Here is a 22,645-nt window from a genome sequence, read left to right as displayed (position 1 = left end):
ATGAGAAGATTTCCAAACACCCTCAAGGTAAAAAAAATAAAATAAAATGAAAATTTCTTTGAATGACACTTAGAACTTCTGCACTATTAAAAAGCCTACGCTATGAAAAATAGTTGGGGAGATAAAAAAAAAAAAATAAATGTATGTTTCCTCTAGTGAATTTAAGATTATATTAACCCATCCAAGAACCTTTACCTTCTAGCCATGTGTAGAAAGATTCTCCTGTAAATACAAAGCATGCAGTTAAATGAAGAGTATTCATTTTCAACATCACAGTATCTTTATACTACTATGCATAGTAACATTAGCTGCCATCTGGATGAAAAGCTGAATAATTAAGCTATTAAAGTGAAAATTGACACTGAAGCAGCTCAGCTTTGAGGTTAACTTAAATCTACTGCAGTCAGAATGGGAGAAAAGCAAGAATGAACATGACTAAGCTACTGGTGAGGGCATTCGGAAGCGCATGGAAGCAGAAGCCTGGTTATATGCACCCGTGGTAGAAGATGTGAGAGAAGGGTGTGATTATATCTGATAGCCTTTACCTCAACTGCTACTTTCCTGCAGGCTTAAATCTTTTGCCTGAGAGCATTCAGCTGACTGAAAAAAATCTTAACGTCTGTCTCACTGTAGACAGACAAGAATGCTTTTTCTCCCCACTTTCCTCACCTTCCCAAAATCAAGGACATCCAAGGAAACACAAAAATAACATCCCTTGTCTTTCAAGGGATTTGACATCAGTATCAATGGGGCTCTGGAAGAGACCCAAGAATCTTTTAATTTATACATCTCCACTTATCTCGCTAATGACATTACCGCAACACGTATTCCGTTGCAAAGATAAGAAGCAACAACAGAATTGTATTTTGCTCTTACCCACTCCTTTCCCCTACTCCAAATGAAAGAATTATCCCAATAAAAACATTTTCTGATCAGTCAGTCATCCATAAAAACGTAAATTTCCTATCCTCTAATGCAATAGCAATAAAGTGAATAAACCAGATGTTCAAAACTCTTTTAACACTTATTTCATTTCCGCAAGTCAAGCAAAATAGGATGACTTACCATCATCTCCTCCTTGGGGGGGGAAAAAAAAAAAAGTAAAAATCCATACACATTAAAGAGGTAATTTTCGCAGCAAAATGGTAATAAACACAGGCTTTACTACAAACACTGAAAAAGTTCAAGTGCAATTATTTAATCTACAAAAGAAAAGCTAATTTCCATCCTCTTCCTCCTCCTCAAGACCACCTGAGACTAAATCCATTATAATAACATCTTAGTAGCAGCTGATTTACATATTCTTGAAAGCTGTGTTTAATTTCAGAAAGAGTTAAGTAGTCTTCAGTTCACATTATTCAACAATCTGACTACTGTTCCTTCCTGAAATCCTGACCCCCAAGTTAAACTGCTCTTATAATTTTTGTATACCAGCAATATATTATCTCAATATAATTACTAAAATCTGTAATTACTAAAAATAGTAATTATAAATTGTATATACATTATCTACGTTATAGACAGATTTTCTAATGTGTGATGATGATTTCTAACTCAATCTATTGGCTAACAGTTAATTTTTAAGGGAAATTAGACAGACTGACAGGGGAAAGCTGATTCATTTGGAATCTGAGGTTATAGTTTTCAATTTAAATCTGAAAATTTAAAACTCAAGTCATTGGCATACTTTTTTTTTTTTTTTAAATATTGCAGATAATTGAGCCTTCCTAAGTATCCACTCTTTCTTCAAATAATGCAATCATTTGTACATTTGTAATACACTAAACGTTATGGATAGAAAAAGTACAGCTACACTACACTAGAGTAACTATGAGCTGAAGTGATTAAATTAAATCCTCCAGGAAAAAACACAAGGGAAGAATATAGGAGTGCTGAAGTTTTTGTTGAACTTTAACTCCTTCCCATCCACACTGAAAAGTTATAGTGACACTTCAACTCAACAGCTGAGACTTACTTTAGTTTTCATATTAGCTCCCCTGACATTAATAAGACTACTCATATGCATAAGGCTAAGCATGTATGTAATCAAGTATCACAAACCTTACTCTAAATATTGAAAATGGACAGATACTTCTACAGAGGCAATTAAAAAAGCAGAAAGTGCACCTACAGACTGAAGATCACTATTCATCTCGCTTGTACTCCAATTGTCACTACATTAAAGGAACTGCATCAGAAAATAAAACAGGCAAGACCCACCCCTACTAGGTGCCAGTGGATTTAAAGGACGATAGACAGATCGGGGCCTAGAAAATAAATTAGAAAAGACAAAAATCAGTTTTGAGCTGAAGCACAAGTATAAGAAATAGGCTTCCTCTCCCTCCCAATTACTTGAAGCAGTTTTCTTCGTAGATGCTGTTCCACACTCTCCAAGCAGAAGGCCCCTTGTATCCAGTGTAACGTTCTGGATTCAGCAGCAAATCCACATACTGTGCATCTGGAGATCTCTCATCTAAATAGGAAACCTTTTGTTACATATTCTAACTGATCAGTTAAAGATTTAAGTTTAAAAAAAGTCACACAAATATAAGTAAGAGGTGTCATATAGTACTAGTCTGTCTTCCGGTTTGATTATAAACACCTTGTGCATAAAAATACAGTAATACAGACAGTAAACAGAAAGCTCAGAAGTATGTAATTTATTCCAAAGTCTCTTATGTGACCAAAATTTCTACATCATCTTAACACCTTTCATGTGGCTTCCTCAAATCCACCACAAACACTTGTCATACAATGTGTCCTCTCACCCTATTCTAAGATATAGGCAGTGTTCTGTTTTAAATGGGCTTCAAATTCAGGGTTTGTCTGGCAGTATTTGGTTGGGATGATTGTTGTTTTGAAATGGGTATACTGTTACAGGAGCTTCTTAACAAAGACAAGTGCAAGAAGTGCACATTGTAGCTGGTACATGCTTTTATACGTATTTGTTAGTTAAATCCCTTTTTTCCCCAGATACCCTTCATACTAGGTAAGTCTGGATCATGTTGCTTAACTGCACAAACTTCCAGCATAACGCAGAATGTTCTGTTGGTTATGACATGAAGCATGTTATTTAAGCAACATTTCACCAAGCTATACTCTCATCTTTAAAGTTCACTACAAATTCAGGCAACATATCCAAAGAAAACTGTGAACAGTACTCTCTCTGCTTGAAAACTCCATACAAATAGAAACTTACGTTTTGAGCTACAACCACTAAAAAGCAGCAAGAATTCCCTCCCCTTTGAAATTCTAGGTCAAGAGCAACTCATGCTTAAAAAAGGCCACATACAATACAAGCCAGTAGTCCAGAAACTTATTCATAGGAATAGGCCAAGCAGTGCCACTGAGCATTTCCTCAGATGTTGAAAAACGCCACAGAAATAGAGTGAAAACTGCTCTAAAAAGAAGAGATGATTCTGCATGAGCAGTTAAGCATCGCTTCAGCAGTAGTAGCAAAAACAAAGAAAAGAGACACGACACAGGACGCACAGCAACACAGTGAGTGCCAGATGAGACAGAGTTAAATAACAGCTTGCTTTATTTCTTTGACAGCATGGTGAACCTAAGCAGTTCCTACACTTCCTGGTCACTTCAGGTCTCCACTTTTTCTTCAACTGAGAGTGCGGGGCAGTGTAACAAAAAGATGGAAAGCTGACCTGGGTTATGAAGTTTTTTTCAGCTAGATCAATTCCCTTATCTAGTTTGTCATTAAGCCCAACAAAAAGCTAGTAAAAAGTAAAACTGATATATGGGTTTGTGCTACAGTTGAGTGCATTAAGAGCGCTCTCGCTACCAGGAAGAGAGGAGAGGAAGAGAACAAGAGTTTCTACCTCCTCCCATCGCTCCCAGTAGTTATTCTCTCACCTCTCCCTAGCTCTAACTCACAAACTCACCTGATAAGCCAGTTCATCACAACAACCTGGGAGATGGGAGGGAGACATCAACTCACTTTCCCGCTAGTCAAGTAAGCTGAATCAGTCTACCATGCAGACAGATGCACGCCAGTGCAAAAAAAGCACTGGAAGAACACAGCTGGGGGCAGTACATCCTCCTTCAGCAGGGCATGATGTAAGGAGAGATGGAGTTAGAATCAGGAACTACTTAAGTTAGTATTACTTCTAAAAGAAACACTCCTGAACTATACCTTTCCCAACCGAGTCCTCTTAAAAATACAAGTAGGCACCTTGAAGATGGTAGACAACAGCAGTTTATTGCATATAACAGTTCAGATCTACAGTAACGCTCACCAACTACTTATCACAGAAACAGCTTGTATAGAAAATTTTAAGGAAGCAGATGCAGCAGAAGTGCTGCAAGAGAACTGCAGCTGGAAAGTCCACTACAGCTGCTGCTTTCTCAGATGACACCAAAAATTGACCTAAAGGTAGATTAAAACATCTTGCATCATGCCTTAAGTCTTCCTAGCATAGAGAGCTTTCTAAGATATCTATTAAAAAGGCCTTTAGCAGTCATTCCTGAACTTGGCAATTCTCATGTTTATCTGAAAAACATTCCTTTGAGCTTTGAACATTACAAGCAAATAAAGAGACTGACATACGCGGAGCAAAAGGAAGATACAATCCAATATCCTAATGTTTTAACAGTAAGAAAGTCCTTATAAATAAGGGTGAATTGAGTGCAGAGATCATTTGGTAACACAGCAAGGCTGGAAGAGGAACAAACTCAGTCCAAGCATAGACAGTAGAAGAGCAACAAAATTAATATAGTAGTAAGAAACTGAATCAGCTGCAAGTAATTTCTCTTACATTTGTGCTTGATAAAACTTTGTGAGAAGCAGCTCTTTAAAAAATATACAATAGCTGCCTCCAATTTACCTTTTTTTTTTTATTTCCATAAGTCTCCTGTTCGCTATATTAACAGGAGGCAACAGTGAATGTGCATTGTGTAGACTACCATATGCTTCTTGTAAAAAACTGCATTCTTTGCATGTAAGATGATATAAACTGTCACATCTCTCATTTAGCACAAAATTATCACTTTCCAAATACGGTTATTTGCAGAGAAACTGTAATCTTTCCTGGTTTTTAAGAGACAGCAAATAAAACAAACACTCTGAAAAAGCTTAAACATTTTACCATCAAGTTCACAAAAATGATCCTGTGAATCATCGTATCTTGCCCAGTCAATGAAAGCCTCCTTACTTTGGTTACTGAGGGGACAAAAAATACATTTGATTTTAAACTTTTAAATAAACAACATCAATAAGAGCTACCGAAAGAAACACAATCCAAACATAGTAATTAACTTGGAACTGATTTCCGAATTACTAGATCTGAAAACCGAGACTATATGGAGTTATTGCTTGTTAGCTGCACAGAGATTCAAGCAGGCATCAAGTGCAATACTTAACATCAAGATCACTTTTTTAAAGACAGCAAGAAAGATATCATCATTATTTGAACAAACTGTGCAGAAGCAGCAACTTCTCTTCCTTCAGTAAGAGCTTGGTAAAATGCTTTCATAGCATGTATTTTTAACACTTTTCAAACTACCACTTCAGCAGCTGTCACTTTGGGGGGGTGGGCAGGGGGAAGGAACAATCATATTTTCATAACCTGTACTTTCAATGAGAGCTACAATAGTTAGCCTTGCTTTTTAGTGGGAGACCAGATGTCTAAATGCCCCTTTCAAGCTAAATTACTCTATGAACATGGTTTGTCTTAAGCCTTTTAAATAATAATGGTATTCCGTTCACCCTAGCATTTTCAAAGGTGTATTGTACCAGAGAGACAAGTCATTTTAAGTTCCCACGCCATGAAACACAGTGTCAAAAGCTGAATGCTTTCTTCTACACATATGTGCAGCACAGAACTACGGATGCCATGCTACTGACAGCGAAACGTAAGCAGAGTTAAGACTGGGAACTCTGCTCCAGGGTGCAGCACCTTGAACTAATGAAAACAACCTATTCCATTTGAGTAAATTAATACTAGCTCAATTCTACAAACAGAGGCAATTCCATGACAGGACACATTTCCCACCTTCTACCAAATCACGACAGGAGACTACACTTAGCATTAGAGAAGGAACCTCTCCAGTAATTACTAGCAGGCAAAATTTTATAATGACAAAAAATACAGTTGATAAAGGAAAATGACCCAAACCCATGAGGACGAAGCACCAGTAGGTAGAGAACACTGAAGTTTATCTACCAAGCACAAATTTTTCCTGCACTTGCAGGATCCACTACCTGCCTTCTCCCAACTTCAATTGTCTATCCTACTCTTACAAAAGGCATTCTCTTCAGCTCTCTGTATGTGTATTCAGTCTCATATTCTTTTGCCCAACAGGAGCAGAAGAGAGTTAATAGTTTCTTATTTCCCCTAAAAAAAACCAAAACAGGACAAGGGCTCTATCCAGTTTGGTTTAGAACAACGCATGCCAGGCAGAAGCAGTCACTTTTTCATGGCAGTCCCATTTTGTCAGATGCAGGAAAAAGTTTCACAATCTTATCAGGTAGAACTGCTGAAATCTGTGGTCAAAGACACTATGCCTGTCCATCAACAGTGAATAATTGTTTTTTTCTATTTCTGCTTTTTAAAGGTGAGTAACCTGGTAGAATGCATGTTTTTCTAAGTGCTGTTCCAAACACTTCCCTGCTCAGGGGCAACACCATCCTGCAGAATTCCTCCTACCCAACCTTGTCAGTGCCATGCAATAAGGAAGATCAGGGAATTGATCCAAGCTAAAAATAACTTTGCCAATAACAGAAGTAACTCACAAGCTCCCTGATCTGGTTCACTGAACAATGATGAACAGGCACATCCGTGTAACAGAGGGACAGAGCAGGACAGAATCCCTTAATCCAGCAGAGCCATCAAGAACAAAGACTGATACCAGTAAAAAGTAGAAAAAAAGGCAGGTTTATTTGCAAGTTTCCTCTGACTCTTGATACTGTACAAGATACCTCTTTCAAATGATATCAGTGTACTTTAAAAAAAAGTCTGTTTATCACTTAACACCTTTATCTTCACATATTCCTGCACCATTTCACATTTACTTTCTAATAGGCTATGAAAGAACAACAAAAACCAGCACACTGCAAAAACAAGACAGACAAAATGAAATGCTCCTTTGTTACTATTTTTGTACTATTGTAAATCACAGCATACCTTAAGGTACTGTTAACTGCTCCGAGTTTGTTAGCTTGCTCACAGTCTTCCAATTCTTTGGAATTATTTGCCGCTTTTGAATACTGTAAGAAAGTTCATTTTTAATATACAAACGAATGACATAAAATTAGCTGAGAACAGGTGCTGCGAAAGGTGTTCCTAGGTTTAGCAGTGAATTGGCCAGTATCAGGGAAAATCCTCTGATTCTAGATGCAGTAGATAAACATTTTTCTTCACTTAATTTCATCAGGCAGATTTCCCTCTGTGGGTGTAACCACCACAGAAAATTCAGCTAAATATATCCAGGTGGCTGGGTTTTTTGCCCCCTCCCCCCCCTTTTTTAAAAATTAAATGGAGTTCTGAAGTGTTTCAGATACTGGTTTACATTCCATTACAAGGACCTTGGAAGACAAACAGTGTCATGCCTATAAACATACCTTGTATTTTGCAAACATAATCATACCCCCAAGTTTCATTGGTCATTTCAGCAGGAAAATGTATCACTTGTGGCCATTTCCCCCTCATGCTTCATTTATTCTTACTCATTGGCATGCTTTATGCATGCACAGGTCTGGAAGAGAGGCTTTTCAAGCTGAACTCAAATTTTCATTATTTTAAAGCCAGAATTGAAGTATATAAAAGCTGAACTCTGATTCTACAGTATTTTTTTTAAATATAATCCACTCAAGTAGACCTACTATTAGAATACTTCTGAAGAAAACATTTGAAGAATGAAAGATTAAATTCCACTATTCTACAGTAACGTGGTTATGTAAGCAGGGAATTTGTAAAGTCTGTCAGCTTAAAGGTCAAAAATTTCTTCTGACAGTTTTGGAACATAATAGATAGCATCAGTGCTCTCTTATAAAGATAAACAACCCATTTCCTCTTTTTTTGAGTTTTTTTGGTGCGGGGTGGTATGTGCATGTGCATGCACTGAGCCTCAGGTTTACACAGCCTTATCACAGCCCCATTAAGAAACGCAGAAAAACATAAAGTAATTGAAAGCTTATGTAAAGCTAAACTGCTGGCTTCCCTTTACTTTAGGGGACATGCATATCGACACAAAGGATTACTATCCAAAACCAGCTCAAAATAAAAATGTAAGCTAAAGGCTTTGGTCAACCCTTTAGAAATAGCAAACAACAATAATAATTTGATACATTTTAAAAGAAAGAACAGTTAATTTCTGGGTACAGACTTTTGGTCAAGATGCCAGAGGCAAAGTACCACCACAATACATATCACAATACTTCTCAAAAAAGAAAGGATTTAATTAAAACTGTTCAGATGAGTAAGGAAGATGACTTGCTTTAAAAATGCATTTGCCAGAACCAATACAAGGAAAAACAGCCACAACTACTGAAGACTAAAGACAAAGAAGTGAAGATTAAAGAACCCAAATAATTTAAAACTTGTTAGGGGCCTTGCCCATAACAAACGTTTATTTTAGAGGAACTTCTCACTCAATTTTCTTGGATTTGCCAGGTGTGGGGGCTCATTCTTAAGCATCACATGGATGTTAAATGGAAAAATCTGAACAAGGAAGGGATCTAACCTAGAATGAAACAAAGACTGCTGATGAAATAACATACTAAGATGCTGAAGTAAACATTCTACATGTCTAGAGTTGCAAACCAATCCCTACCCTGAAGTGAAAAAAATTACAGCCAAGAATATAATCCTAAATTTAAGGTTTCAAACAGAATGAACATTCAAGTCTCAAAATGTGTTTCCGGGTTTCACTGTTCTCCTAACAGCAAAAGCTATTCGATCAGTACTCTGTGACCAGACTAGATCAGGACAAATTATCTGTTCCTGCCAAAGCAGGATCTCCTAAAAGCAGTTTCTAGAAGAGAACAGCAAAGAAGTGGGTAGGAAGGAAAATATTTAAGTGAAATGTTGTAACCTTGAGTTACTGCATCCTGCCCCTTGCTTTAAAGATTAATACAGCAGCTGTCATGACAGTCCTTTAATGTCTAGCCCCCCAAAAAGTGTTCAACACTCAAATGAAACAGGACCATAGAAAGGGAAACTACTCTGTGCCTCTCCAGCACCATTTCAAAAAGCTTATGTTGCTGTCAAGAATTGAAGAGATCCTCTATTGCTAACTGCACTTCTGTGTGGAAGCTGTGCAAATGTAACGCTGGTCTTTTGTGGCTAGATAAGCTTTCAAAAGAAGAACTGTTCTCTCCACGGTTCAGCAAACAAACAAAAATATCCCCCACGAAAGCCTAAATAAAGCTAGAAGTTTACAAGCTCATCTACATTAAGAACGAAGGGCAATAACAAACTGCATGGAAGCCAAGCACTTAGACCACAGGAAACTTCTCCACAGGATTCTACACTGAGTAGATCTACTCAACAGATTATAGCTCTTACTATTGATTATATAAGATATAGTCTTACTATAAAAACAAGCCTTTGGTTGTTTTCACCTTTCCAAAGCAGACACTATCAGGATGAACTGGACATGTATGCCCCCAGAGGAAAAACATTTTTTTTTTTCCTTTTTTTAAAAACACTGCTTTAAGGATAATCCACAAGACTGAGGACTTCCCCAAATGGACCAAGCACAGGCTAATAGCACACTTGAAACAAAACATTCATCTTAAGACAAATTTGATGTTTTCTTAAAAGGGGTATTAAATGAGATTGCCAACTTTTAACTGGCTCCAAGAAAGATCTTTAACTGAATCAGAAGAAGAAAACAGCATAGGTAATTTTTATGTCAGTTCTGATGACAATTTTCCTGCAAAAATATTTCAGTTTCTGACAGTAAAGCAGCAGATATTAGTAACTTTGTTCTATGACAGATTAAAGGTGCAGGACTGCCCAAATTTTAGTACTGTAGCTGGGCTGCACCAACCTACAAGGCAATTCAAAGCAAACAACCGTAGCAAATACACCATTAAATGACAGCTTCCCAAAGAAGCTATCCCAGTTTCTTTATTGTGGTGAAAGCACAAAGCAGCTGATTTCTCAGTTCTGAAGTCCAATTCAATATGTTCATGTGAACTATCTTTAAGAACTGCATACTCTTTGGCTACTAATTAACATCTTTCTTATGGCTCTCAAGATTAAGCAATTAGGAAGCTGAAATGCTCACTAGAAAAATCCTTTCTAGAAGCCTTTAAAGTTTTAAAATGCCTCTTTAGGAGGCATTATGGCATTCCAGGAGTCCGTTTCTCTACAATCAAGCTTGGAAGAGAACAGTCAATGAAAAATAGAACTGGCAACAGATCATCCAGCTAAAACTCAAGATCTTCTGCCCAGAGACAGTACCAAGGTTTTCCCCGACCAACTACTGCTGCTTGTGCTGTAAGTGTGAATGACTGACATTTAAGTCATGTCAGTGAGAAAGATGTTTCTTTTCTGATCACCAGGAACCTTTAAATGAAGGGACAGACTTTACTTCAGAGTGAGCTTAATAATATACGTATAAACAGGAGACAAGCCTTCCTTTTGAGCTAAAGCTGGGACAGACTTGCCTGCACTGTTCATGACAGCAGGACAAAGAAGCGATCAATTCACAATGAAGCATTCCTCTGCTACCTTTGGTAATCCTTCTCAGCATGAAGTCTAAACCTAACGCCAGCAGTCATTTATGAAACAGTGAACTATGCTCAGGTGAGGAAAGCAGCAAGTACAGCTGCCCCGTGAGGTGGGAAGTACTAGGGAAGATGGAGATATGCTAGGTAAGCAAGAATAGTTATGAGTCTGCCAACGCAGCCAAGGCACTCAACAGGAAGCTCTCTCCTTTGGGCACCATTATCCCATCAACTGCTAAAATCCTTATTCTTGGGCATGGTGTTTGAGATTTGGGGGTGGGGGAGGACTGTTTTGTTTTTCTGCTCTGATCTCTTTTCTAGGCACATATATCCTCTTTACTTTTTTGGCTTTGCTAAGATCACTTGGTGATCTAGGAAGGATGGCTAGGAGAGAAGCAAGGGAACACCAACAGCACAAACTATTTAAGCTTGCACTGAGCACTTCAACTTAAATTGTCTTTAGACTAATGACCTCCTCAAGATTAAACATGACAAAAGTACATGTAATTGTTCGAGTTCTTTTAATATCAGAGGTTGTGGTTATGTACGATTCTTACAAAAGACTGCACTGCTACTGCATCTGCGCATCTTAGCCTCTGGCTTTATAGAAGGTGGCCTTATCTCAGAAATTAACAAAGAATTTTGCATCAGACATTCTGTGGCCATGTACTGCTGTCCCCACCACTCACTGTTTCAGTCTGCACCAGCTCTCAAGCTATGACAGACTCAGAACGACACGACAGCCCAGCTATGTCAGAAACACTATTATACTTGAAAGTAAAAATGAAAAGCCACATACAGGAGCTGATCAGTTATGTTAACAATCTCATCACTATGCCAAGACCAAAGGCTTGTAATAAAAAGTCATGCAGCTACTGTAATATTAAGATTTAAAAATAAAAAAATCAGGAAGAACTTAGAAAATAAACGACTACTTACTTTATTAGAGCTCCCAGCCTTAATTCCAACAGGTATTTTGCTCTAAAAACAAAAAAATACATTGCATTTTTTACATTGCTCATAGAAATGATTATGCTTTATTAAGATCTACAAATTAAATGTTATTCCTACAGAGGTCAAAGCAAATTGTTTTTGAACAATTAACTTGCTCCTTTACCTTCTCAACAAAGTGGTATCCAAAAGAGTGCTAGAGCTTAGAAGAGACTTAAAATTATTTGTTTTATTGGTTAAAATGACTAAGACCTTAAAATAATTTTTTTTTAATTTTAAAATATTTTTTTTTTTTTTTTGTAATTTCACTGTCACTCTTTCATTTAAATTTAAGTTCTCATCAGTAAATAGTTGGGGTTTTTTTACACTAGTCAGTACACTACAATAGTCACTGTAAATTACCAAACTCTTTAACCAAATAGCCTTTTTCTATTTTATGTTATTTGATCCATACCTCAGGACAAGGCTCTACATGACAATCTTTGATAGAACAATGGCCATCATCAGCCCAAAATGGGCACGGTCTCTTCAAGTTGACCTAAACATACAAAAGCAAAAGTTTAAAAAGAGCACTCAAAAGGCAACTTTAAAAGAAAGAGCTCTCAGTATCAGGAAATCCTTTCAAATTAAAGGAAAGGATACTAGGAAAAAGGGTTAAATTTAGTACTTAAAGTTTGGAGGGTTTTGTGGGGTTTGTTTAGTTTCGTTTTAACTACCCTCTCTCTAAAACTTTCTGCAGTGGAATAATTAGTGATAATGGTCTGCAGTGGACAGAAACACATAGTATATCACAGCACAAATTAAATCTCACCGCTAATGTAACTTCAAAACTGTAAATAAACTACTAAAGAGAAGGCAAATCAGATATATGCAGCTTTAAAATGGTTGTACTTAACCATCATTTATACTTGTACTGTACTGATCAAGAAAATATATTTGACGGAGGACAGACTAGTGCACAAGTTTACTAATTCAAGTAAGTGCTTGGATAATTTCAGATTTCAAGCAATAAAAACAGGCAATCATTACTATTCATCATAGCTAGTCAATGAAGAATGAGTATTATAATGGCATCAAATTAGAGAGCTGATCTAGTACAAATATAAATAATGAAGAGAAACCACTTCAGAAACATTACCAGCAAATCCTGTGACGATTAGCGCTCCTATTTGTCATCAAATGGCACAATAAAGGCAGGAAGTACCAAGCATATTAGTATATACTACATGGCAAAAAATTCAAACACTTTACTACACTTTCCTTGGATTGTCAGTATGAAAGTCAGTGAAGGAAAAACAAAACAAAAAGAAGAATCCCAGTCTTATACATATAAACAAACACGAGTGAGAAAAACCACTTTGACCTTATCATTCCTCAACTGAAGACTACAGACTAAAAGTTTTCCTGCACGATCAATCAGAAATACTGCAGAAATACACCATCTTTGAAATCTAACATGATAAATAAAATACAGTAGCAACCACTATTTTCCAGATAAAAAGTCAGTTTTAAAACTTTCAAAGTAAAAACTAAAATCCACAGAAAACAAAAATAACTTCTATTCTTTTACTGTTTTCCTTTTGCACAGCTTGTACTGGTTTTCTTCAGTTGATACATACTATTCATGAATATATTCCAGTGAAGTCACTACTTAGATCCAACAAACTACATCTTCAATGATTTGATGTATCACTTCTCCTTTGAAACTGTTGCAAATACTGAATTTGATCCTGTAGTCAAACACAGCATAAAACCTATGTTTTCATGTTTATAAACCAAAGTCTACACTTCAGAATTATAAATGTGCCTATAAAAGTTATTTAAATTTACAAATCTTACATCATAAGACTAATCCTTACGCTAGTTTATGAAAAAAATACATACAAGCTGTAAGGTAAATTAATAGTCACACACTATAAAGAACAGTATACTTGCTATACCTAATAGGTTAAAAGATTGAGACTAAATACACCATCAATTTAGTCTTCAGAAAAACATGTTTTCCCCTTATATGTAGGAATGTTTTTCTAATTAATGTAATTTATAGCCTGTATTTTTGCTTTACATAAGGACAAACCTAGGCAGGAAACAAAGCTTCCACATCTTAGTACATTAGTGCCAGAGCAGCCTCTTAAGCGAAGAATTGGAAACTGAACTTAAATCTCATGCTCTTGATGAACTTGGGAGTCCACTGCACATAGTATCTGAAGGGTTCCTGCTATGATAAAAGAAACATATTCCTCAATCTTTTAATTTGTAGAAAAAATGAATTCACTGAGCTGTCCTTAACAATTATTCCTTTTAAAAAAATTCATGCTTTGAACACATTTAACTGGCAGAGTACACTTATACTGGATCACTGATTTGCTTAAGGGGATTGTTTTTTGGGAGAATACAGTAATAGAAGCCCGATGGCTACGTACACTGAATTGTTAAACCAGAGCCTCACATTAAATAAAAATAAAAAAAATCATTTCCCCTCCCCCCCAGCATTATACATAATATACTAAACATAAGGAAAATTAGATCAATAATGCCTCCGACGCAAAACAGGCACAATATGAAAAATCAGAGATGAATTATAGCCAGATTTTGCTCTCCCTCCAGTCTATTATCTTAATTTTGACAGGTAAGGAAAATCAAAACTATGTACCAGAAATGAAGAAACAACCTTCAGTGCTTGAAGGATAACTTGTCCTGTGGCACTACATACCCAATTTAAAGCAAAACAAAATGAATTCCCTCTTCAAATGTTCTGTCAATATCACAAAAGAACCTCAAAGAGCAAAAATTAATGTTTGACTCGCTCAACTGCCTTTTATTCTACTAAATTCCGCTACCAAAAATTTCAGCAAGTAAGTTTTCTCTGTCTTTTCAAAACATGCATACAAAGTTAACTGCTACACATCATCTGAAGGAAAGACTGTTTTCCAGGTTTCCAGTTTGATTTACTATTCAGCATGTCTGGTAATTATAAATTCAGCTTTAAAGTGCTAAAGAGATTCCTCAGTCAAAAAGACCACCTAACAAGACATTAAGCAGATGGTATGACTTCTTAGGAGTGATGACAACTATCTTCTAGTTACAGTTCAAGCCACGCTAGCACAGATACATTAAAAACTGAGATTTTTCGATTGCTTTCCCCTGCCCCCCATTTCCTCTATTCAATTTACAAACACCATCTTTAGAAAAAAAAAATTTAGAAATTTTTTTACTTGTTCACTCATCTTCTGTTTTTAAATGTTTTAAAAAAAGTTTTTACATCATCTTCACAATAAGCCCTATTATATAAAATACGCCCCTCCCACTAATTTCTACCAAAAAAAAAGACCAGTAGCTGTTCTTACACAGGGGAAGACTGTAAATAAATGAATACTGCTGTCTAAACTGCAGATTACTTCAGAAAGAACACCTGCAAATCAAGATATGTTAGTCCCAGAATGATTCAAAAACACTGAAGACCAGTGTGCACAGACACACACTTCTGAGAGAAACCGAGGTTGTAGAGCACCCGTGCTTTAATCAACACCAATCATGCACTGATGACGTAGAACATCCTTCTACTTTCTTCAGGGTCTGAAGTATTAGATTTCATTATTAGCATTTATAATATTATTATACACTTGCCACAGAATAGAAGATTCCATATTATGAGGCATGTTTTGATGTATAAAACTATACAGAGACAAAAAAATTTCTTTCTTTCATTGAGAAGTGTTCCACTAACTAGCTAGAAACCACCTAGAAGCACAATTTCAGCAAGACTTTAAAAAGAAAGTCCCCCTGCACCGCCCAGAGGGAGGAGATAATCAGGAGTGAGGTTGAGCCCAGGAAGAAGGGAGGGGTGGAGGGAAGGTGGTTTTGAGTTTTGATTTTATTTCCCATTATCCTACTCTGATTTGAATGGTAATAAATTAATTTCCCCAAGTCGAGTCTGTTTTGCCCGTGGCGGTATCTGAGTGATCTCCCTGTCCTTATCTTGATCCATGAGCCTTTCATTACATTTTCTCTACACTATTTGGTTGAGAAGGGGTGTGGTAAAACAGCTTTGGTGGGCATCTGGCATCCAGCCAGGGTCAAACAACCACTGTCCTTCATAAACAAAAACTAGCTAGTCCATTCGATATTACACATTAAAGTTTGAGCTCTTTTATGGCTATTGAACTAGTAGCACAATGGGAATACCGTGACTGTAGTTATGAAAGTTATGATCCAAATTGCTATTACAAATCAAATTACTTCAGAGTAGGAGTGTTTTCATTCCCAGAACAAGTATATTCCCCCTACGCTTATTCATACTTAGCTACACCGTAGTTGACCTAGACAATCACTGCCTCCCCTCAAAGTTTCCACATCCATCTACATACTTAACAGCACTTCCATGATTCTGTGCAGGGACATCAAAAATCTCTGTTGCTTATTGAGAATGGAAAGAGTGAAAAACGTTCTTACTTAGTAAGTTTTCTTGTGCAGCACAAATTCCTCCCCGTCACAACCGGAAATAGTGAATAATGTGTGGTGATGGGTGGATGGCACAGTGGCCCTTGTAAGCTGCCCATCTATTAGGAAGATCAGTATGAAAGACAAGGTAAGACTGCAGCACACCATTAAAGTATGATCTGCAGAACTGCTGTCAAAATGAAGATTAGCTCTAAATCTGCAGGATGAAATTACTGTTGTATGAAACCTTGTTGCTCATCTTCAAATACTCTGTTTTGTATCTTCCTGTTGCCTTTGGAGAATCTGATTACCACTACTATGTGATATATTATCATTGAAGTTGCCCATATCTTGTTTCTCCTAAAAAGTGAAGTTAGAACTGTATAATTTAGCAGGAAGTGATTCAGTGTGAAGTTACACATTACTGTTTGCTCAGACCAGAAAGGGAAGATTCCAGTGCTTTTTTCTCCTTCCTCACATTCATAACCCCATCTTGCATGAGCTGAATACTTGCTGGATCCCAGATCAACTAGATAACTTGCTACATCCTGAGGAAAAGAACAAAAACCCAAACAACACAACCAAAACCAAACTAAAAATCTACCAGGTTAAAGAGGTGCATTGGCCTAATGCAGTCAGACAAACCCATGAGCTAAAACTAGGGAAGGGACAGGATGGTCTGCCCTAAAGGAGCATAACCCCCTTTTTCCAGGCAACCATCCGATTTAACTCAGTCAAAATGCAACCTAATTTTCAAGTTAAACATAGCTGAAAACAGAAGTAACAAGCTTCAGTCTTATTTTGCTCATCAGATTATAATAAAGAAAAAACACAAGTTTAAAGTCATAAAAAGTAATATTACACACTACTTGAAAATTAAGTATTTTTACCTATTTTTCAAAGGAATAACGGCTCTCTAGACAGCAAACACTAAAATCAGAACTAAGAGAGCGACATACAAGAAAGGGAAACCATTGTAATATTTCCATTACAAATTACACACATTTCTCAGAAGATAAGTAGAGCACGCTGTCAGAAAGTTGCTGATATACAACCCTTTTCTAGATGCAGCAGTACAAAGACACTACCTTCAAAATTATCACTTAGCAGCTGAATGAACGCAGTCATGGTTTACTGTCACTGACTCCAGGATTAACACAGCAAACATAACTTATTACTAGCATAACTGCCAGGGACTGAAAATCTGCTACAACCAAATTTAAAGAGCTGTGGGCTTCCAAAAGACAACTTAGTATAGCCAAGTTGACTTGACATGTAATCCTCCCTATATTTGCCAGGTTTTATTTAAATTATTCAGGAAAACACCATTCCAATTTACCTTGTAATATCTGAAATAATCACGTTCTTGAAGTTTCTGTATTTTGGGGAAGATCTTGAAAGTATTGAAGTCATCGATGCTCTCTATGTCACACAAACAATCATCTAGGACACCTGTAAGCTATTAAAAAAAAATAGTTGTTTTTAATCAAGAAATGCAATATTAACTACAGAAAAATCCTCTAAAGAAAGATAGCAATGAAAGAAATACTAGTGAAATGCAGTTCCACAGCATATTATTCCTCATCATTAAAAATCACTCTACCATGTAACTTACATGCTCAGAATTAGAAAATAACAGACCTTAGCACTTTTTTTGAGCTTTAGCCTACCTACAAATGCAATGCTGAATCAATTCACCAGATTAACGCTTTCAGCCCTGAAATTTGTTGACAGATTCAGCAAAAAGCTTTCTGCAGAACAAGCAGCAAGATTTTTCCAAACTACAAACACATGGCATATTAGCACGTCAGAGCTGCATACCAAGTATTCTCCTACCAAATGCTCATTCGTTGTATTGCTTAAAAAAACCCCTAATCGTGCATTGCCATTAAATAACACTCCAGCTACTTTCTTTAGAGGCATGGGAGAAAGGGGAATAGGTACTTTTGTGCCCAAGAAGTTAGTAACTTCACAGTTAAATTCTAGAAATAAATACTGGGAAAGTCAGGTACAGGCACCTGCACTGTAAGGCTGTGAATCTACTGCAAAACTAAGTCTGCACTTTCCAGGTCCCATCCCTCCTCTTGCACCAGGACAGCAAGCTGGTTCAAGGCACTGCACCAGCTTAAGACCACCTCTACAAAAAGGAGTGCACACAAGGGCAGCAGCCCCACTGCCAGCACAGGAGAGAAAAGGAGAACCATGCAAGTAGCAGAGGACAGACTCAACTAAGTAGACTAAGCTACAGCAACACTTCTGCTGAGACCCTGACAGTGTCTTAGTGAGAGGCAGAAACACTGCAAGTGTGATTCTGTGAACACTTACATGATATGTTCCATTAAATCTAAACTAACTACTCCTAAGCATAGCTTCTTCAACAACTACAAATATGTTTGAAAGGCCTTTCAAAGGTAAGTTTGAAGGCGTGAGACCCTATATAAGGGAATGGAACTAAACACTGCTGTTTACTACTGTTAGTCTTCAGCCAGACAGGAAATTCATCTAGGACATACATGATGGCCTAGAAAGCATGTAAAATAGGAAAGCCCACACATCTTACATCTTGCATGGGCTTAGAAGAATGTCTAACTCTTAAGAGGGTATGGGCAAAATGAGACAAAATATTATTTTGTGGCTTTTTTCCCCCCCCTCTCTCCACAGATTTCACATAGATTAGATGATTTCATAATCTCATCTGTTTCACGCATGATAAATCACTCCACTACTTTACGGAACAGATACCCTTATATAACCAAGCTTGATGTAAGAGAGCCACTAGAAACCAAATTGTAGACTTCTGCTCTTTTATGGAGCATAAAGGAGGCCTGGAAAATGGATTTCCCCCAACCTCCTGTGAGAATTAAGAGGTGAGGGTATGGCGATAAAGCATTTAAGCAGAAAATTCACCTTACGTAGATCCTACTTTTCCTGAGGCATTAAATAAGCTGTCACAATTTTGCAGAGTAGATATGGCAATGAAGCAAAATTCATTTAAGGGAAGGTACTTTACCCAAAGTCTTTCATGCCATTACGGTTGCCTTGTTAATGCTATCTAACTTCAAACCTGGGCAAACAGCTATGAAAGAGCCTATGTGCAATTACAGGTTTTTCACAAAGCCAAGAAAGCTCACAGCCCACATGACTGCCAACTTCAAAGTCAGAAGACGAGACTTATTATTGCTGATACTTATAGAAATAAAAACACCATGCATTTTAGTCTATCATGATTTCATTAAAATTTTCAAATTTTCTTGTCAGTCATACATCGTCAGAAATTAACTTTGCAGTCTTTTCAGGTAACATCATTCCACAAAACAAGCAGCAGTACATTTCACTGAAATTTAAAAAGGCAAAAAGGAAACTCTAAACATTTTGCTCCAATGTTATTAAACTGTATAAACAGGATAAACCTTATGTGAAAAGCAGTCACTTATTAAGCTGAAAGCAGCAGGAGAGATCCAAGAAATTTTCTTTGGACTCAGAAGGTAACAAGCAGGAAAGTATTTTTATGACCACCTCATGAAGCTATCCACTGCTTACAAAAATATTTTTACCATCTATGCAGAACTGAAAATGCTTTTTCAGGGGAAAATGTTCCAAATAAGCATGCAATAGTTACACTCCGTGACAAATCCCCATGGAAAAATAAAAAGCTGCAGTCTTTTTATGCAGCTAAGATGGCAAATTAATGGTGGTCACATCTTCGCCAGAGGCCTCTGATAAAAATCTTGATTCTAAGAACACCTTTCAAAACACAATGCAGTTTACTTTGAATGTTATGAAGTTTCAAAAATAAACCCTCCCCAAAAACTTAGAACTGGTCTAAGAAATTATTAAGAGAAAAATTAATTTAGAGCAAGAAAAGCAAGCTAACAAAATTCTCTATTTCTTTCTACAACTTTTTCAGAACTGGAACAGTCAGCTCCTTGTATATATAAAATAGCAAAATCAATGTCTCCTTGGAAGGCATGCTCTAAAATTAAACTATGCTATATCTGTACCAAACCACAATTTATAAAATGGTTTGACAGCACATATGAAACATCAATACTGCACATCAGTGAAGTCAGTTCATAGCACACTAATAAAACAGCAAACCAGACTTCAGGTACCCCAGTTAATAGGTTTTTTATTAGTCCAGGTATAGGCTTCAGTGCTCTCACTTGCATAACGATGGAACACTAAGAACATGCAGAAAACTCATTTTTGTCGACACCTGGATCTTCCAATGAATTATTTTTCAAACTGGAGCCATCAAAATAAGAACACTGTATTACACATTTAAAATTACATATTGCAAGACCTACTTTGTTATTCACAGAATTGGTATTTTGCCTTTTTTAATTCAACTCTACTGATTAACTTGGTACACAAATACAGAGCCAAACTGTACTGTAAGTTACCACAACTTCTGTTACAATGGCCAAGTATCAAGCTTTCTTTTCATCTGTCAATTACTTTGAACTCGAAGATAAACTCCAAAACCATTAGCCTACTATAATTTATGTTCAAGAAGCCAACTGACATTGAACAGCTGCTATTTCTTCCCTATTTCTAATATGCTTATCAAGTATTTCCATGTATTGTCAAACCTAGTTTAGTTCTTGTACAGATATCGCAGCTGCACTGGAGATGTTAAAAGTTCTAACTTATCTTCTCCAAGATAAATCAACCTTTCAGAAGAAAAGGTCATCGGCCAACCTGCATCAATTTCGCCTTATGAAATCTGGAAAGAGAAATGTATTCAGCACTTCAACATTAAGAAAAACCTGAATAAATGCATATAATAACAAGCAGCCTATTCATACAAACAACCTTATTAGTGTTATCATGTTGTACTTTAATTGCTTCAACAATTAGAAGACCACCTGGGACACCTTGTTTGTTCCTTAGTATTTCACTTTGCCATAGCTGCAGGATGAGAGAAAAGCTATAGGTAACATGACTCTTAAGAACTAATGGCTAGCTTATTTTTCCTCTGTGTAACTCAAACTCCACAGATGTTTACTCTGAACACAATATGCCAACAATTTTATGAAATAACAACAACTGATCTGTGTCAAGTGTCGCAAGAAAACCATGCCAGTTTGTTAATGGGCTGTTTAAGAACCCCAACTCAATTAGCATTGAGTTATGCTAAAATAGCTACTAAAACAATGTTTTTTTCAACCTGCGAGAACCTCAACTTACAACAAGAGAAACTGCAATAAAAACTATCTATGCCAGACTACTTGAGTCACTGTCTTCAATGGTCGCTTACAAATATAGCATGTTATACAAAGCAGAAATTTGGAAAATATAGGAAACAGGCAGACACAGAAGACAAACTTTGCTCCACATGGGCATTTCACATAAACTCACTCGATTGTCTTTGGCCCAGCTGAAATCCTTCCCTACCTGACACCAGCCGTTATTTCAGCCACAGGCATACTGCTGATGAACACCAAACTCCCTACACAGACACCTGTCCTTCTGAAGCTGTGAAGGCAGTTTACAGGAAGCAGCAGCGTTCGCATCCTTCTCTGTAACGTGGGCAAGCAGGCACGACCTAACCACAAGCCAAGCCTGGGCACCGGTACTACCACTTGAACATATGGCGTCTTGTCGACTCCGTGAGGACGCCGAAGTTTCTGCCTAAAGCCAAGGGCACGATCCAAGCCCGAGCTCCTCAGCACAGCACCCCACAGGCAGCGGGCTGCGTTACCTGGATTAAACAAGCCCTCTGTGCAGCTAGACCGTTATATAAGGGTACGACCACCGCTGGCTCCCAGGTCAACCGGCTTCTCCCCCCTCACCGCCGCGGCGGGGCCCCGCAGACCGGAGGCACGGGCCACCCGGCCCCGGGCTGGATCCCAGCAAGCAGCACCCACACGGTGTGGAACTGGAAGCGGGGCGGGGGGGGGGGGAGGCTACCGGCTTGAGCGAGACCCCCAGGACCCCCAGCCTTCTCCGCCGGGGAGGCTGCCCCCTCCCCACCTCCTCCAGCCCGCGACACGGAGGACCTCAGCCCTCCTGCCCCTCAGGCAGCGGCCCGCAGCCATGCCCGCAGCCGTGGGCATCCCTGCCCGGCCACGCTCCCCCCACCCCGCCATGAGGGGACCCTGCCGCGTCCTCCCATCCGCTGCCGGTTCCTACCTGGGCCTCCGCTGTCAGGACGCAGCCGAGCACCGCCAGCAGCCGCACTGCCGGCCGTGCCCTCGCCGCTGTGCTCCGGCCGGCACCGCCGCCGCTCATGCTGCTGCCGCCGCTCCGCCCGCCGCGGCGGCTGTCAGGGGAGGGCAGCCCTCACCCCGCCGCACAAGCAGCCGCCGCCGCCCCAGGAAGGAGATGGAGGAGCGGGGGGGTCGGCGGCGGTGGCGGCGGCCGCCCCTGCCTGCCTGCGGCGGGAGCCGTCGGGGGGGGGGGGGGGGGGGCGCCGCGCTCCCCTCAGTCTGCCCGCGCGCCGCCGCCACAGCACCGCCGCGCGCTGCGCCGCACGGCCCCTCCCGCGCAGCCCCCGCCGCCCGTCCCCCCCCGCAACGGCTCCCGCAGCCGCGCGGCATCCTGGGAACCGTAGTGCGGGCGCGC

General features: G+C 38.6%; 1 protein-coding gene across 3 annotated transcripts in view; it reads right to left on the bottom strand.

The window, feature by feature from the left end:
• The window catches only part of ERO1B (endoplasmic reticulum oxidoreductase 1 beta), a 32,646-nt gene extending 10,117 nt beyond the window's left edge, over positions 1 to 22,529 (bottom strand). Inside the window, exons 1-10 of one of the 3 annotated variants that reach the window (XM_055810266.1) lie at positions 22,214 to 22,529; positions 17,418 to 17,537; positions 12,093 to 12,176; positions 11,627 to 11,668; positions 7,137 to 7,219; positions 5,100 to 5,173; positions 2,353 to 2,473; positions 2,221 to 2,267; positions 1,066 to 1,077; positions 196 to 222 (exon numbers count right to left, since the gene is read on the bottom strand). In XM_055810266.1, coding sequence (XP_055666241.1) covers positions 196 to 222; positions 1,066 to 1,077; positions 2,221 to 2,267; positions 2,353 to 2,473; positions 5,100 to 5,173; positions 7,137 to 7,219; positions 11,627 to 11,668; positions 12,093 to 12,176; positions 17,418 to 17,537; positions 22,214 to 22,312 — 709 coding nt within the window. In that variant the 5' untranslated portion in view covers positions 22,313 to 22,529. Of the gene's footprint in view, positions 1 to 195; positions 223 to 1,065; positions 1,078 to 2,220; positions 2,268 to 2,352; positions 2,474 to 5,099; positions 5,174 to 7,136; positions 7,220 to 11,626; positions 11,669 to 12,092; positions 12,177 to 17,417; positions 17,538 to 20,779; positions 20,801 to 22,213 lie in introns of those variants that run through there. The other 2 variants (XM_027789164.2, XM_055810267.1) reach the window with 2 other exon arrangements.
• Between the last annotated feature and the right edge of the window lie 116 nt (positions 22,530 to 22,645).

Source organism: Falco peregrinus, chromosome 7, assembly GCF_023634155.1.
Source record: "Falco peregrinus isolate bFalPer1 chromosome 7, bFalPer1.pri, whole genome shotgun sequence".
Classification (NCBI taxonomy): Eukaryota; Metazoa; Chordata; class Aves; order Falconiformes; family Falconidae; genus Falco; species Falco peregrinus.
This window is presented reverse-complemented; position numbering and strand designations above follow the sequence as displayed.